Source organism: Pempheris klunzingeri, chromosome 12 (assembly GCF_042242105.1).
Source record: "Pempheris klunzingeri isolate RE-2024b chromosome 12, fPemKlu1.hap1, whole genome shotgun sequence".
In the NCBI taxonomy this organism is placed as follows: Eukaryota; Metazoa; Chordata; class Actinopteri; order Acropomatiformes; family Pempheridae; genus Pempheris; species Pempheris klunzingeri.
In genome coordinates this window covers 9955836-9974108 of record NC_092023.1, presented here as the reverse complement: position 1 = coordinate 9974108, position 18273 = coordinate 9955836, and the positions used below count along the sequence as shown (strand labels likewise).

The window sequence follows — 18273 nt, the reverse complement described above, 5'->3', positions numbered from 1 at the left end:
AGCCAAAGTTCAATAAAATGCAAATCGCTATAGCACAGCGTAGCAGTGTGCAGTCAAACTGATGGGTGGGTTTGAGCTGAAATGATTGGCTGGCTGTTTGAGCTGATCTCCTTATAAACAAAGGTCAATGCACCTCCAGACACAACAGTGCAGGGAGGGATTTCATGTGTTCATGTATGTGAGCATTAGCGGCTAATACTTGAGTAAAAGCTGTAACGCATAAGGAGGAGGAGGAGAAAGAGAGATTAGCTAAACAAAAAAAAGGTAGCAGAAGTGAGGGAAGGTGCAACAGAGAGGGCACTGGGGTTTAAGAAAATGGGGAATTGTGCCGTAAGACGCTTGAAGAAGACATCTGTTTCAGAGTCTGCCCATGAGTGCTGGAAGCAAGTAAGAAAGCATGTTGCAGAGCTGCACAGACACTTGCAGTCACTCTTTCTGGTCCAAAGCATTGTTGAGAGAAAGAAAAGAATAGTAAAACGACTTTTTGAGCAAGCTGTACAGTTTATTTCATTGTCCATCTGTTTTTTCATGAATACCGCTGTGTGTGTGTGTGACCCCGACCCCAGCAGTTCTAACTCCAGTCTGTTCAGACATCTTAAGGTGAATCCAGGCTCTTCAAAGCCAATCCACTTACAGTGCATTAGTCTCATTACCACATCGGGCTGAACTGGTGTTAGTGTGTGTGTATTTGTATGTGTTTGTGCATGAGTACTTTAAAATTAGCCACCATCACTGATGACATAAAAGTGGTGCTGTGTGCTACCTGTAAAAAGTTCAGAATTTGTAATAATCATGGAGGAGTGAGGGGAAAAAAGATTTGAGGAATCAAATAATTCAATTTAGTTTGAAGCTAGGGCTGCGGCTGGGTTTAAAGGTTTAGTGCTGAAGTAACTGTACAAGCCTGTACATGGAGGTTACAGCAGCCTAGAGATGAAGAAGACGCTAGAGTGAAGGATGAGGGAAAAGAACAGGGCTGAACAAGAGGAGAGTTGGAGACAGAAAGAGAGGGGCCTCACAGTGTATGTGGTTAAGGCTATGACAGTGACAGAGAGGTGGGACAGGGCAGGGCAGCCACAAGGCGGCCAGATTGAGTGGAAACCCATGGGAGTGTGGCCATCCCTTGGGGGCCACTAAGAGATTTCACCCAGCCAGATGCACACAGCCAGAGCCTCCTGGTAGGCTGTGCTGGATGCACACACAAACACACACACACGCAGGCGGCCCTGGTGCCCCTCTGCTCCCCCAGCTGGTACAGACGGAGGCACATGCACATGCAAAGACTCAGCCACACACGCGTGCAACATAGTCCTGGTTCACAATACTGCAAATATATACTACTGAGAAGCACCTCTAAATCACTGCTAAGTTAACACTAAAACACCACTTCTCTTTAAATTTCCCTTAAACATTTCAATTTCTCTTTATTCTTAGTCATTTTTTCTTCCTCTCTTCTCCTCCTCTGCAGTACCATTACAGTCCAGTAGATGGGGGTGGCTCCCTGGAGCATGGTGCACCGCTGTGATGCTGACACAGAGCTGGAGAGTGACTGACAGACACACCACAGCCAAGACACCTTACATCCTAATCCCCCCACAGCACTGTGTGTGTATGTGTGTGTGAGTGTGTGTATATTTATATATTTATATATATATATATAAGAATAAATGGGGTCATATATGTGTGTCAGTTGGTGTAAGTGTGTTTATTTCTGCATGCTATAAATGTAAATGTGCCTGTATATTCATGAGTTTGTTTGTTCATGTGTGTTGCCGGGGAGGAGGAAGGGGTCCATTGCTTCCTAAAGCACCCTAGGATTAGTGTGTGGTGTTAGCATATTAGCATCTTAGCTGGAGGGCTGCTGCTCAACACCACCTGTGCCAGACAGGAGGCTGTGGCTAACCAGTCCCCCCCCCCCCACCTCCTGCCCGCACGTCTCTGCCCCCCACCCACACACACTCACATATGTAGACACACTTACATACAACAGTGAGTGGGTGAAGGTCACTTAGCTACAGCAACTCCAAGCTTACTGTCTTAATTCATTACTGTAGCTACTTTATCTGTCTTTTAACGTGCAGTATTTTGTTTTGTCATGTTAAACGATCATTAGCTTTATTTTCAACATATCAAATTCAAGGTCAAAGTCAAGCATGTTGGCAGTTTCTGTGACATTACAAGTAAAGGGAGAGATGACCAATTACATGAGAGCACTTTTACTGCACAATATGCCATTACAATAATCTATCACGAATGCAGGTCCACAGCTATTTTTAAGGAATAAACCCTCACCAGGAAGTACTGAAAGGGGAGATAATGTACACATAGTTATAGTGATGAGAAGAAAAAACATTAAGAACCTCAGACCAGTTGTTAATCCCCCCCTAACCAAGTCAGAGATGAGCTGTATAAGTCTCTATAACATGGTACTGCTACACTCGGGGAAGTCAGGTCTAAAGGTATAAGTCAAGTCTGCTATACTAAGAAATACAATATTTGTTCTTTAATATTTAACATGTAAGGCAGCCATCAGACTTATGCAGATCGAGGGCCTGTTTCAACACCAGACATTGAGTCTTCTTTTTCCAAAAAAAGAAGAGACGTCCAACAGCACAGAATAAAATACCCAAGGAGACTTCTAAAATGTGTGCAACTAAAGTCAGGGTTTCCTCCTTAATGATGTAATTCAAAGGATTCTGTAATGCCCCTTTGCTGGTTTCCTGCTCTGTACCCTTCTGTTTGCAGAGGCCTGTCTTGTGAAGCAGGACCATTAATGGCAGGAAACACACCTGGGTCCAGTATGACCTCCTGTACAGTACATAAGGCCGGCCGGGTCAGCCTTCTGTCCAGTGGTTGAACCTTCTCCTAACAACTTACTATGTGGTGGTTTCTTTTTAAAGATCACTTCTGCTCATCCACCCACCACAGTAACGACTGTGGTGCTGACATTATCTTTCATTCATAGTTTGTTAGTCAGAGTATAAGAGCGCGGCTGTGAAAGCTTCAACCACATGAAAATGAAGCTAAAAACATGAAATGAAAATATGAAAAAGAAATGTAACAAAGGAAGTAACAAAGTCCTGCCTGTTGCGCTAACAAAGTGTAAAAGGAACTAGACTGTCTAGCAGATTTAATCTCTCTCACACATGTACACATAGACTTCATATGCTACAGGTCAAAAAGAGTTAAGAACAGACTGCACATACAGTAGAAGGCATACATGGCATTATTATTAACGAGATGAGGCAAATTCAGGTTTATGTCTTAATCAGTGGTTTGCAAACTTTTTTATCTGGGCAAGCATTTATGAAGATGAAACACCCAAGACACACTATTTTTTTTACTCAAAATAATGATGTATGCATCCACATAAATATAGAATATGCTGTATTAAAATATATATAGAAGCTATACTTCTCAAATAGATAAGGCAAAAGAAAGACAGACCTCACAAAACTTCTGTAAAAGTACCACCACACGCTGGAAGCCACACTAAGTGTAGTGGCTGCTATGAAACTTGGATTAACAAGTTCTTACTGACCACAGTCGGTCCATGCATTTAAGGCGCAGCTGGTTCAGCTGGCCTTCGAGAGAGACCTCATATGCAAATTCCTGAATGAATGGAATGACAAGATCCTCGGGAGATTCCACACGGAGACATGTTGCCTGCAGCTCTTTCAACGGTGAGTTAAAAAACTGTAGGTGGTGACTCACTGAGCTGTGGAATAAGGCGACGATCGTGAGTTATGTTGTAGCATTTTGATGGAATAAATTGGCTTGTGCTTCGGCGACATTCTTGTTTGTGTTCATTAAGTTTGCATTGGAAAATGCTGGTGTTTCGCTGTGATGCGCTCTCACGCAGACATGGAGTGAGTGAGGTGTTTTTTCTGTTGGGCTTGGAGTGTGTGAATAGTCTGTAATGGGTTTTTGTATCAAAGCACAGGTTGGTTTTCTTATCATGTGATGGTATTGGCATTTTTTACACATTTTCCAACCCTCTGTAAGAACTGAATGTCCCCAGTTCAATTTGTTCTGGCTACTTAGCTGCTTGGGAGCGAGGTTCTGTACACAGAAGAGCCTGCACAAAATGTAAAACATAGACTCCTCTGTGTTTGTTGTTTGTTGCTATTTGTTCATAATGATTTTACAGTTTTAAATTTGTACTTTATGAAATATTTGAAAAGGGCATTTAAGAGCTAAAATTTCATGGCACACCAGGTCTGCTCCCACAGCACAGACTGAAAACCTCTGGTCTAAATCATGGTTAACACTATGAAGAATATTAAACACAGCTCAGTTAGATGCTCTATTTCCCCTGTGTCCACACACACCTGTCCACCCACACACACAACTACCAGGGCATAACATGTCATTGAAAACACAAAGACTGATCTGTTTGGATGTTTTCTAGCATGTCAAGAAGGTAAAAATACAATCCGAGGTAACCAGTACAAAAAGCCCTTGCATTCAAACACCCAATGACATTAGGAATGCCATGCTGCTTGTGTTCAGAAAGAGTGAATCCAATGCGATTAGGAAGGGCACACACAGCCAATGAGCAGGCTAATCAAATTGCACTGATTGCTGGTGTATTCCCGCTTTCTCGTTTGCATGGCATTGCATGTTGCTATAATTGATTTCTTCAGTTATTTCACGTCATTGAAGTTCACATTAAGTAAGAGTTTATTTCCAGAACACTCTATATCCTTTTCTAAATATAGCCATCAGAAATGACATAAAAATTACATAAAATCCACAACACATCATCTCCAAAACAGTATAGAACCTGTTAAAGTCACTTTCTGCCAATGATATCTATTTTTCTTTAACAGTCCTTTTAAATAGTTGTATAATTTTGTTTGACTATATATAACAACTGTCATTTATGTTCAGCTTGTGGATATTTGAGAATGGTGTTATTTACATACATGAGTATAATAAACATAATGGAACCTGACCGGTCATTAACCTCCTTTTTTCCCCCCATTCAGTAATTCTTACATTGTGCATTTATAATTGCACAGAGGAGTGGGCTTCTTTGAGATTCCCCATTCAAATCTGGCATTCATATTAAAATTTTTATTCTGTTCCTTTTGCCTCATTGGCTGTAAAACCACCCAATCAGGGGAATAGAGTGAGGCAGCTGGACCAATCAGTCAATGAGAGTAGCTGTCGATCAGAACAAGCAGGGGAGGGTCAGGAGACAGACACAGCTGTCTAACTGTTGCCTACAACAGACAGGCAACAAGGAGTGTGTGCGAGTGTGTGCATGTGTGTGTGTGTGTGTGTGTGTGTGTGTGTGTGCCTGTGTGGGTGGGTGGGTGTGTGTGTGGCTTAACCAGCCCAACCCTGTCCAGTCAAGCAGTGGTGAACAGGTGCAAAGCTTTGTGGATGTGTGTGTGTCTATGTGTGTGTGAGTCACTATTATTCCAGAGTGGTTGGCTCTGTATTATTAATTCAGATATGCTGGGCTGGGGCTGTGGGCAGCAGCTGGCGTTACGTGTGCATGCGTGTGGTTGAGTGTGTGTGTGTGTGTGTGTGTGTGTGTGTGTGTATGTACAACATATGACCACCCTGGTCTTTTGTGAAGCCCCCCTCACTTTGTAGAGCTGCAGAGAGGCATTGTGCTGCATATCTCCCCTGTTTGCCTGTAAACTTATACACATGCACACACGCTAACACACAGTAAACTCTGTCAACACAAGTATGAACACACACACACATGCACACACTAGAGCACAATAGCTCAGCCTAGCAGGCAAGAGTAAACAATCAAGTACTATACCCCAACTACTGTCAAATGCAACCCCCTCCCCAAACACCCCCCACACACACACACATACACACACCAGCCCAGCCGGGCCTCATTGTAAAGCTTCCATTCATGTGCTGCACTGAAGGGCCGACAGTAAGTGCTCTCCACCTCACTAACTGCTGCTCTCTGCTCTCCCCTCTGTCCTGCATGGCTACCTGTCTGTCTGCCTGTCTATCTGCTTGCCTGTCTGTTGTTCCACCTGCCCCAGTGCCTGTCCATCTGTCCGTCAGGGTGCATTCACACTTGGCAACTTTGGAGCCTAACCCTAACCCAAACTCTGGATAATTCACTCTTTAACTTCTGTTATTTTGGACAGGTGAGAGCGACCAACAAGTGACCACAGTGTGACACCTCTATCTGTCCTTGTTTTCGAATGTTTCCAACCATAAGGTTTGCCACAGGTACGACGCATGGTTATATCTGCACGAATCACAGTTTTATGGATATAAGCAGACTTGATTGGCTGCAGTTCATCATGCTTGTAAAGCACAACATTACAACATGAAGCAAGGGCAAAACACAGCCTCATGTGATTCCCTGACAATAATTCCATCGTACGTAACTGACATGCCTGAGTTACAAAGACTGGAATCATGTTTGTTTGGCTCATCTGCTGCTAAAAATCCCTGATGTTTTATGCACAATCCATAACACTGTCCAGAGCTTCTCGTAAGCCCATGTGACTTTTGTTTAGATGTTGTTTGCTTGATTAGACAGTGTAACTCCATGAACTACTGTAGAGTTTGGACTAACAAAATCACAGTGTGATGGCAATTAGTGACTGCCATGTGCCTGTCTATCACACTCTGACGTGATAGACAGCTCTATATGTCAGTCAATCTAAGGCAAACACTTCTCTCTCTTTCCCTGAGAGCTGGTGTTTGTCTTGTAGTAACGTCTGTCTGTCTAAGGTGCTGGTTTTGACAACATGTCCACCTCAGCTGGCCGGCATCAGGCACTTGAGACTCTGAGACAATTCAAAAGAAACAAAGATGTGTGTATGTGATCTATGTCGTAATCAATATAAGACAAAAAAAAATACACCGAAAATTCCATTTTCAAGAGAAATAAGTTCAAATAAGTTCAAATTTTATATAAATAAAATGATCAATCAGGAGAAGAATAAACTCTGAAATTTTCAAATTTGTGAATGACCAGACAAAATTCAATATTTCTTTAAACAATAATGATCAACACTAATGACAGTAATGTAAAAAATCTATAGACCACTGTGAGGACATTTAGGCAAGAGGTATAGACCACATCTACTGCAGCCATTATGGGCTGCTGAAGGATACATAGTTGCTTATTAATATAAAGCAAGAACCTGAACGAAGGTGAAAGATGTTCTGCTTTAAAAGATGGTAATTACGAGTCTCTTAAAAACAGGATCAAATCTCAATCTCACAAACCTTGAGAGTTGTTTCTCAATCATTTTTATGAAAGATAAAGATGATTACAAGGCTATCTTGTGGTTATTTTCAAGAATTTTAACAAAGGATTTTAACAAAGGATGTTACCAATTTTTGCAAAAAAAAAATTATTCTCGATGAGAAGCAACCTTAAGATGAAAAAATGAAGCCGCTGTATTATTGGTCAAATATATTGAAGAATATATGTGAAATCTCCACTAACATTCAGTGCTCTCTGAACTTGACTGCTTAGATCTGCAGGATATTTAATGAGCAGGCTGTTCCCCAGGTATATTCAAACTCTAGATATTGTATAGAAACACTCAAACCACAGAGCAATATCTGAATATGGCAGATGTTCACCCTCTTTTCTTCTCTCTACTCCCCCTCCAACTCCTCTCATGCAGCAGCCTGCCATTGAACCTAATGTTCCAGCCTCTATGCTGTGAGACATCTGCACCTCACTCACTGTTTCTTTCTTTCTTTTCCCGTCTCATCTTTCCTCTGTATACACACACACACATACGCAGATAGAACTCTTTTCTTGATGACAGATGGCAAGTCAACAATTGTGCAGCATCAGTCTCTCAAAACACAGACACACACACCACACACACACACAAACAAACACCACCTCCTTGTCCTCCTGTCCCTTTGTGCCCAATCCCCTGTCAGATGTCTTGATTTGTTTCTTACAGCTGAGTGTGTGCATTAGTGTGTGTGTGTGTCCCTCTTTACCTTGGTGTATTAAGCACTAGTTTAATGGGAGCTTGGTGAGGTGCAGGCCCCAGCCAGTGGACCATATGGGGTACATTTAGCCCCCTCAGAACATTGAGCCAAGCCTCCCTGACATGATTACCACTGCCGTCCGCTGCTCTACACTAGTGTCAGATTGGGAATGGGGAATTTTGTCATGGACAGCTAATTAATGACTGGAGATTGGCAACAAGAGATGGAGGGGGCTGAGGGAGGATGAAAAATTCTGTCACTGTTTGGTCTCTTCTTCTGCTCTGTTTTTAATCAGGCTAAATAACTGAGACTCTGTTAAACACTCAGAAGACGTGCATGCAACCACACACATTTAAAACCAGTTAAAACCAGACATATATTTTTCCTTCCATTCCAAGAATATCATAATATTGATCACATTTTATACACTTGTGTGGTTTGAATGGACTATACACAATGTGCATCTTTGTGAACGCATGTGTTAATTCATGGCTCACATTTTCAGCGTGTCTGTGCAGCACAGCAGGCTGAAGCTAGTAGCTTAGTTAATCCTGTCAGAGACAGATTACAGGTGGGAAGATATAAATAGAGTGACTGTCCCTTTAACCTGACCACTGTGACATCAGCATGCAGCTCAACTATTAAGTCAGGCATAACAGAGGCCAACTCAAACCAAACCCACCAAAGCTGCCCATGGTGGCTGTTAATTTACACATGTGACTGAAATGTCCAGATGTTTCAACAGGTTGTCACAGAACACAAGCAAGCTTTCTCTGTACCTTTACATCACATCTGGGTGCCATCTGTGACATACACATAAACTGCTACACCTTCCAGCTTTGCTGTTGTGAAAGTAATATTAAGGCTGCCTTAGCACTATACATTAGCTGACATATTAAATTGTTAACTAACATTCATTAAACTCTACAGGGCTCCAAATTACCAATAACTTAAAGTATGACAACAAAAAAAATTATACAGTTAATTTAAATATATTTCCCATTGAAATTAACGGTTATGTTATTTCCTTTAAAGAATGTGTTAATGTGAGGTATTAAATGGATTCAGACAGAAATATGATATGGTAATGTAGAAAATTTAATTAAGCAGCTGTGTTACATTATGGCAGATTTTGGACTGCCACAAGCCAGTGTCAAAAAAAATAAAAACAGTTTCACATCATACGGTACGCTGTCATTTGTTTTTGACAGAGAGGTTTTTCTCAGACAACCACAGCAGTGTTAGTATGTCTTTGTTTCACACACAGCCAAGCTGACTAACAGTCGTTACACAATTCCCACAGTCTCTGTGCTAAACTTGAGTTAGTGGCTCTGCTTTACATTAGTGATATCTGTGTCTTATCTGACAACCAACAGGCTGGGTGATCAATTCAAAAACACTAAAAGCACAAGTGTGTGCCATAGCCTCTAACAGCTGCTGCCTTTATGGTCTCCACATACGCTTCTGTAACAGAGGATGCTCTCTGGAATTGATGCTATGTTTTACAAATTAGGCAACATAGAAATTTGTGCAACAGAGGAAAAAATGCATCAAGGATGTAAATCAGAGCAACAGTGGTTGCCCAGTTGCCCTTGGCAACCAGATGTAGACCATTGTCCATCATTATGGGTGGTGTGATTGCCCCTGTGAGAAACCACTTTTCCTGTGCCAAAAAAGAAAAAAGGAAAAAAAAACTCTGTGCCCAACAACTCACTAGTGGTGTACAATCACCTGCTCAGGTTAATGTAGGTTCATGTACAGTAAATCTTATGTAGGATCATTATCACATCAAATATAAACTATTACTGGAATGGTGATTAATCTGTCAACTTAAGTAAGCAACAGCCTGCAACTGATGCTCTGTTGTCAGCCTGAAAGGCATCTCTAACAGACTGTACTGTTTTACTATTTAATAAGGAGCCAAATGAGTGTATGTTTGATTTTCTATAGTGCCCAGTACTGGAGAAACAGAAGTTTAGAACAGGCCTCTACAACTCTGAACAGCATTTGCCAGAAATACACCATATATTTTGTAGCTTTTGATAACAAAAAACACAGTTGAACTATAATTGCTCTAGAGGAAAAGTTATGGGTCAATATTTTATGGACTTGGGTGGACAAAGAAAAAAATAGGTGGCAATATGAGATTAAATGATCACACTCCGGGGTCCTTCTCCTGCCATCCAACACTTACACTAGCTGTTATCCACAAGGCACTAATCTGTTGGCCTAAATCAGCCAAACCAACCCCCACTCTAACCTGCCTCCTCTAATCAGCCCAAAGCCTACTCCAACCAGCGTACAATACCTTTAAGATGTTAGACTGCACACTACCCCCCCGGTATAATCTGTGTGTTAGCACACTTACACATAGAATCTGGACTCAGCTTAAACTCAAATTGCTTTGTCAAGTATGGACGGAGCTCCTGCAGCTAATGGATAGCCATGAACCACAACAGAACATATAATCGTTGCCTGTGGAAAGAGGCAGAGAGAAGCCAGATGATATAGCTGAAGTTGAATCGGCAGAGAAACCGACACTTTGCAGAACTCCGCCTTCTTGTAGCAACATTTTATAACATTATAACATTATGTATAACTGTATTGTCATATTCAGAGAAGGAAATGAGTTAGCATTAGCAACAATATATATGCAACAAGTGGGTGACACTGGTTAAAGTGAGCTAATAGACTGCTGTTTATAGAAATACATAGTAAATAATTTGTTAGATATTGTATTTGGCAGTCGAGAGGTCTAATAAGCTTAGTTCAAATGGTGTTTTACTGTATAGTTCAAAAAAAGAGATGAAGTATTTATTTGTTACAAACTGCAAAACCATCATCCTCTGTTATTTCATTAATTATTACTCAAAGATGACATATAATACATCAATAAGTTTGGACTGGGCTGTGCCTGCAATCACAATTATTACTAATAAATAAAACAGGCATGATGTAGGCTATAGCATGTGAATGTTTCAATGGAGGAAAGTATTTTAAAATTGAAATTTTAAATTCAGGATTTTGACATTGCTTTGTACAGTGTGGTGGTAATGGAGCTACTTAAATAATAAGCAAAAGAATCAGGTGTGAATGAATGTGTGTGCATGCATCCAGACCGATCAAATGTTTGTATAGCTGAGGATGATCAGAATACTCACTTCAAACTAATTCACTTACTTAACCTCTCCTCCCTGCATCCCCTTCACTCTTGCTCTATCCAAGTTTTCTCTCTGCAGTGATCAGCACTCCATTCATTGATCCATTCATTCATTTATCCAAGAGTGCCTCACTCTACATTAGTTCATTCACTCACCCATCCATTAATCCGTCGCTCTGTTTGTATGGCCTTTACAAGGATGCTTATCACTTACCACTGATCTTATTGACTGGCTGAGTTTGCAGAGTTACACACTTTCAAAACATTTAGTTCAGAAATTGCACATCTTATTGCATGTTTCTGTGCTCATCTGCAAGCAGCTACTGTATTAGCATATGGGATGTAGTGTGTCAAGAAATTAAAGTTACATCTCCTTCAAACCCATTCTCTGACTGGCTGTCAAAAGTTCCTCCAAGAAAAGGGAACGGATACAGAACATGTAGTCTGGCATTTTATCTCTATTTTCTTCTCAATAACTTTCCCAAACAAAAATATCATATTCCAACTGAATACAAAGGTGACACACTCTCTGCACCTTGTCTGTGTATGTTACCCATCTGTCTTTCATTTGGTGTCTGTACCAGCTAGTTGCAGGTCTCTTCTGTATTGGCAAGTTGTCTGCCTCTGTGCTGGCTGTATCTGTCACAAGCTATCTGTCTCTCTGCCTGTCGTTCCTGTGCTGTTTGTCTGTAGGCTCTGCAGACTAGTCTGTCTGTTTGCGCTGCGCTGTCGGTCTGTCTGACTGTCTGGCTGACTGCCATTCTCTGCAGTGTAGAGTGAGTCATTCTTAGGACAATGGAGACAGTTTGTAAAGCCACACTGGAGCGTACACTTCCTCCGGATGTGCAAGAGGATGCCATTCATAACAAAGCCTGCACTGTCTGCCTGTCTGCTACTGCCCTGTATACATGCATGTGAGTTTGAGAAATATAGGATAGGAAGAGGAATACAGGGAGATGGAGGGAGATACAGGACAGATAGATAGAAAAAGAGAGGTTGAATTACAATAAAAGGACTGAGATGTGTTGACAGACTCAGCAGCAGATTCAGGACAGAGGAGGAGGAGAGGAGAGGAGGAGGAAAGGAGGGAAGTAGAAGGGCAACACAGCAGACAGTGGCAGCGGCGGCGGCAGCAGCAGCAGCAGCAGCAACAGCAGCAGCGGCTGGTGATTGATATCAGAGATCTGGCACTGCCACCTGATCCAGCCAGTCAGGCAGCCTCCAGCAACATTGAACTCACTGAACTCACTGAGCCAAGATGGCTGCCTCACTGCACTGCACCCGATGAACCCCAGCGCAGTCTAACGTATACAGTACAGCACACAAAGCTCCCACGGGGATTCAGTTGTAGAGATGGAGAGTGAAAAGAAAAGAGTATAAAAGATGATAGGTGTGTTCCTTTGCATTTCGGCTTAATGTTAATTATTCAATCATGACAAGATTCATCAAGTGACAGGTCAGGAAACATAAATGGATTTTCATACAGGGGGGCGGTGAACAACTGATGGAGCCACTTCCTGACTGTTTCCACAGTGAAGGGGCTCATACTGTGATCTGAATTAACAATAAACAATGCAAAGATACAGGGAGCTAGATCAGAACAGATCTACAGATGCTTGAGACATGCAAAGCAAACATTACAGTCAATGTGTGGGATGCAGCAATGTAATTTCATACTGAATCATGTCCAATACAAAATCATGTCATTTTTATGTCAGTATGAATGTGTCTGTAGCCACTACAAGCCCCTTGAATTTTACCCAAAATGCTGTGAAAGAAATCAATCATAATCATTTCCACTGCAGTAGAAGGAAAAAAGAGAAACGCTCCCAAGTACTAAGATGCTGATTTTAATACTATTAGAGGACGGTGTTTGATGAAACATGGTAGGTTATTTGTAGTGGAATTCCTTGTATGTTGCAGGGTATGGGCATGGCAGATTTCATTACAGTCCCACACAAAGAGGGCTTTAGAATTCAATTATATTTTAAACCTTTATTTGAGCTACCACAGACAAATTTTTGTAAATTGCACTTCACATTTAGTGTAACAGATCTATGTAGTAAAATCTTTAATATCTGAAAAGGGCTAAACAGGAAACATGAAATGTAGTGTGTGTGTAATTGGACTCATTTAAAACTGCTGAATTAAAATTATGATAATGTGACACTTGTAATTGATACAATTTCTGTGCAGTTCATGAAAGAAATACTCAACAAGTGTAACTGCAGAAAATAAAAACAATCCATCATCAAGGGCTGTGACTTGGCAATATTTTTGTGATTGCTTAAAGCCTCCTGTGAGACAAAGAGTCATTGATCTAAGACTATTTAAAAAACAAGTCAGTAACAACACCCGCTCCACTTAGACATAGCCCCATCTCATCTGATTAGTAACTGTGCTAAGAAACACGTCTGGGGGGACAGAAAATGTCAAAGAAAAGATGATGGTGTTCTCCCTGTCTCTCTCCTTCAGTGTTTCTCTTCCTCTCCTCCCTCCTGGCCATCTGTTGTGCTGACTGCTGTGTGGGCCGATGCTGGTGGAGGTAACAGTATCCTCGACTACAGTGGCTGACGGTGACCTCTGTGGCCTCACATGGGCTGACAGAAGGTAAACTCCTGGCCTGGGTGAAAGTGAGGTGGACTTCTCTTCAAACTCAGATGTTTAAGGTGCAATAAAACAGCCTTGTAACTTCTGTTGACTGAAAGGAGAGCAACATCTGATTTTCACCTCCACAACACAATATCCTTCCAAGGCTACATCTGCAGCTCACATCTATCTGACAGATTTTCAAGCATCTGTCATTCAAAGTATCTTTTTTTATTCATTCAGTCTTAATCATTTAGATCTGTTTAGACATTGGTTATTTTGGTTTACATGCAATTCTGTTGCCTTTACACAGACTCACAGATTCTGGTATTTATCCTCTGTTCATTATAAGATAAATAAGTGATGCAGCTGAATGCACTCCCTGCTCTGATTAAATGAAAGGAGGAAGGAAATTATCGCCATGGTAGTGAGCATGAGAGAACTAAAAGGCTTGGTCATCTGAGGACATACTGTGGTGTACTTTGCAGGGATGATGTTCCTAAGGTTTGTCTCTATGTTCAAGATGACTGACTTTGAGTTTACGTAAAATAGGTAGAGATGTTTGCTCTGATGATCTCGTTATATTTTACAACATTTTTATGCTTGTTTTTATTAGTGTCATCTGTTCTGGTTGTGTGTTTTATCTCATTGATCTTTTATAACATGCGAAACACTTTGTGTTTTAAGTTGGACTGATTGGCTAAAGTGCTGAAGGAATAAAGAAAAGGAGGGAATTATAAAGAAAAACACTAAAGCTTTTATGCTGTTACAGTACATTTTACATTAGCAGCCCAAGAGAGGAGAGCCCTCATTTCTTTGTTCTTTTCTTTCCACTGCTATTGACAATCTGACATACTGCTGCCACCACCACCACCAGTGATCAACATCCACCGACATGTGCTAGTGTGTTAGTGTGTGGCATTGTGCTGTACACATCTGTCATTTTCGACCAATTATTCTAATGGTTGGCGGCTTGTCAAACAAAAGCTACACACTCACAGATACACACAGTCCCTTCATAAAACGCACAGAGAGGCGAGCATCTCCATGAGGCTGAATGAACGAGAAGTCACCACCAACACTTTGTGCTATGATTGGGAAACCCTTTCTTTCAATCAATCATTTCCCTTTATTGCCAGACCCATTTGTAAGTGTGCATTTTCTACTTTTTTAAGCTTTGTTCTGGTCTGACTAACATTAAAAATCCTCATCATTACTATCAATTAGCCATCCTGGCAAATAAGGGTAAAATAAACTCCCGCACCAAGTTGCCACAACTGTGCAGCCACTGGTATGACTCAACATCAACATTTAATTTACTCAGTCTACACATACATTTAAAGTACACAGGGTTCCTGTGCTGAAGTGAACATATCACAAGCACAATAAAATCTCTGTGCATAGCACCATCAAAGCATCATGCTGTGAAAATGTGGGGTTCTGCATACAGCTCTTTCATACCAAACTGTGCCTGAGCCATATATTATAGAGCAGCGAACAGTAAGTCCTGAACAGCCACAGCATCACATCAGTAGAGCACATGTGAAATTTATGTACAAGTGTGTTGCTCCGACAATAAAATTTACAACAATGTCGATATAAATCGATGTTGTGCATTAAGTTGTCTATAAAATGATGGCCTGACTGCGTAAGTAGAACCGAGAAAAAATACATTCTAAATAACCATAAAATCATCACTAAATTACTTTTTTGGCAACAAACTTGCACCATATACTTAACAGGTTCAGCAGAGCGGAATTACAGGAGGAAAATATAACCTAACCAACCAATTAACCTAACATAAAATGATTAATTATGGGATTACCAAAAACACAACCTGTTTTAACAAGCGTTTACCTGCATATACAAATAGGAGTGGAGATAATACATTACTTACTCACTAACATGAAAAGAGTCACATCCCTGCCCATCTAACTTGCATGGCTTAATAGGCTAACAAGACGCAAGAACTCAGCACATATCTTGGTACTCCTCTGACACTCATTATAACTTTTTTATTACTCATTTATTGAAAGGCCATGCATCCAAGACGCACATGAGCATCTATCTTTCATAGAGTTCTATTCATCATTTCACCACAATTTCTTTCTCATCTGCCGCTCTTTACGTGTCACCGTCTTCATGTCGCTCAATTTAAAACGAAACGAAAAAAAAGTACAGGGCCTTCCAGACAGTCAAAACACAACTACATGTAATCTTAATCATACAAAGGGTTCTGTGTGTGTGTGTGTGTGTGTGTGTGTATGTGTGTGTGTATAGAGGTTTCTCTACCTTTCCCGGTCGCTGTTTCCTTTCAGTAAAAAGCTGTCTAATGACTAAGACTGCAGTCGTTGCTGTATCACGACCTGGACAGTGAGTCAGCACCCTGACCCTGCTCCTCTCCACACGCACAAATACAGACAATGATTTAGCATATGATGCAGACAAACATTCATATTCCTGACACAAACAAACCCCCCACCACCACCGCTACCTCCTCCTTCCCTACAACCTCTATCTCCATCTCTCTCACACACCGACAAACACTGGTAGAGCTGTGTCGTGACTGGGGGCGATGTGTTCCTCTTAATATGCACAGACGACTGTCTGAGGATCACACTGGCTTGCTGGCACACATGGAGAAAGATCCTCCCCTCTACTTCAGCTTTACAGAGCGTGTACTGTAATTTTGTGTGTGTGCGACGCAGTGAGAGAGAGCTTCCACTCCATGAGTAAGGAGCACTCTGTCGTCCAACATGTTCTCCTGCTGTGCCTTAGTGTTAGCCTACATTACCCAGAAGCCTGCTGTCTGTTATGCATCCATGTCACTTCCTGTCCAACAGTTAGCCTAACACATTCCTAGACACCACCACATAGACAAGGGGATGATGCTCATTGGCCTTAAAGGCTGGATATTGCCCTTTTTCTATCCCTGAGTCTCTCTCCCTAAAATGCACATGCACATTTACAGAGACGTACACTTGTGCCTGGAGGAATCAGCATCAGCAGACACAAGAACCATGAAATCCTGGTTTTGGGAGCAATGTTCAGTCCTAAAGTGCCTTACAGTCAGTGCTGCAGTCACTCAGTGAGTTATAGTATATAACTTTTTGGCTGTTTCTGGTTCAGTTTATCCCTGTTACAAATGACTCTTCACCTGTTGCAGCAACAGCTCACTGAGCACAAGCTGTGGATGTCTGAGAAAAGGGAAGTACTATCTTTGCTACATGCTCTTCAACTATTACAACATTTTTTCCTATTTCTCAGTCAGTTGGTTGTAAGCAGGATGTGGTGTGAGTGCCTTAACACCCCCCAACCATCCCCTCAACCCAAAGTCATATGACTCTCCATGACACCATTGAGAATTTTCTATGACCTTTAGACACCGCAACGTTAAATAAAACCTCAGAGACAGAACTAACTTGATTTCACAGACTTGTAAACACACTGGCCTGACACAACACTATCCACGAGCCCTGTGACCACAGGCCTGGTACATGTTATTAACTGCACACACACATTTGTGCATACAAATACATGCACATACCCATGCACACAGTCTTTTTCAGACACAACCTGACTGGAGCACATAGAGGCTTAGCAAACAAACAGCAAGCCAAGCTTATATTAAAAGAGACACACATATACACTCGCACACTAGATAATCAGACATCCATGTGATCACACACACACACGCACTCAATCGCAAACAGTCACATCCTCCCACCGGCACATGTGGACAGGCACAGCCAGGCCCTCAGTCTAGACAAGAGGCAGGGAAGAAGAGGTACAGAGGAGGGGAGTAGAAGAGGAGAGGTACTGGATGTACTTACCCCGTTTCTGGAGCCATCCCTCTCTAACGATGGTGACATCGCTCATGGTTCCTTCACGCAGAGTCTGATGCCGCTACACGCCTGCTCCACAGAGAGAGAGAGAGGGAGGAGGGGAGGAGAGGAGAGAAAGAGAGGGAGAGGAGGAGAGGAGGGGGGGGCGGCTCTCCCAGCCTCCGCGTCACTCTCCCTCCCTTCCTTTCCCGTTCACCCTCTCGTTCGCGCAGTCTCCCTCTCAGACACACACACACAAACAGGCGGTGTGTATGTGTGCGTGTGTGTCGTTTTGCTTCCTGTTGTGGCTTATCTCCCTGCCTCCCTCCCTTCTTCTTCTTCTTCTCCCCCTCCGCCTCCACCTCCTCCTCCTCCTCCTCTCTCGTTCCCTCTCCAGACCTTCCTCCTCAACAGCAGTGACTCAGCCTGGAAGGAAGTGAAAGGAGAAAAAAAAACATAAAAAATAAGGCATGGATTTATTTTTCTCGTCCTCTGCTGCTCCCTCTCTCCCCTCTTTCCCTCCAAAACCCTTTCATACAATCTGACAAGACAAACAGCTAGTTATTATGAGAACAAATGCCTGCTCCGCTGTCCCCACACCCAATCTTACACCCAGTTCCTCTTTCTATCGCTCATACGCTCTCTTGTATAAACAGGATGAATTATTGCAGAGCTCTTGATGAAGCAAAAACTGACCTTGATTGCCTAACAAATATCCCTGAGCTCTACCTCTCGTTCATTCATAGA

The 18273-nt window shown here is 41.9% G+C and overlaps 1 protein-coding gene across 1 annotated transcript in view; it reads right to left on the bottom strand.

Moving 5' to 3' along the window:
- Nucleotides 1-17830, bottom strand: part of LOC139210504 (RAC-gamma serine/threonine-protein kinase) — a 45910-nt gene extending 28080 nt beyond the window's left edge. Inside the window, exon 1 of the mRNA XM_070840506.1 lies at nt 17536-17830. Within this exon, the coding sequence (XP_070696607.1) occupies nt 17536-17581 (46 nt within the window). The 5' untranslated portion in view covers nt 17582-17830. The remainder of the gene's footprint in view (nt 1-17535) is intronic.
- Between the last annotated feature and the right edge of the window lie 443 nt (nt 17831-18273).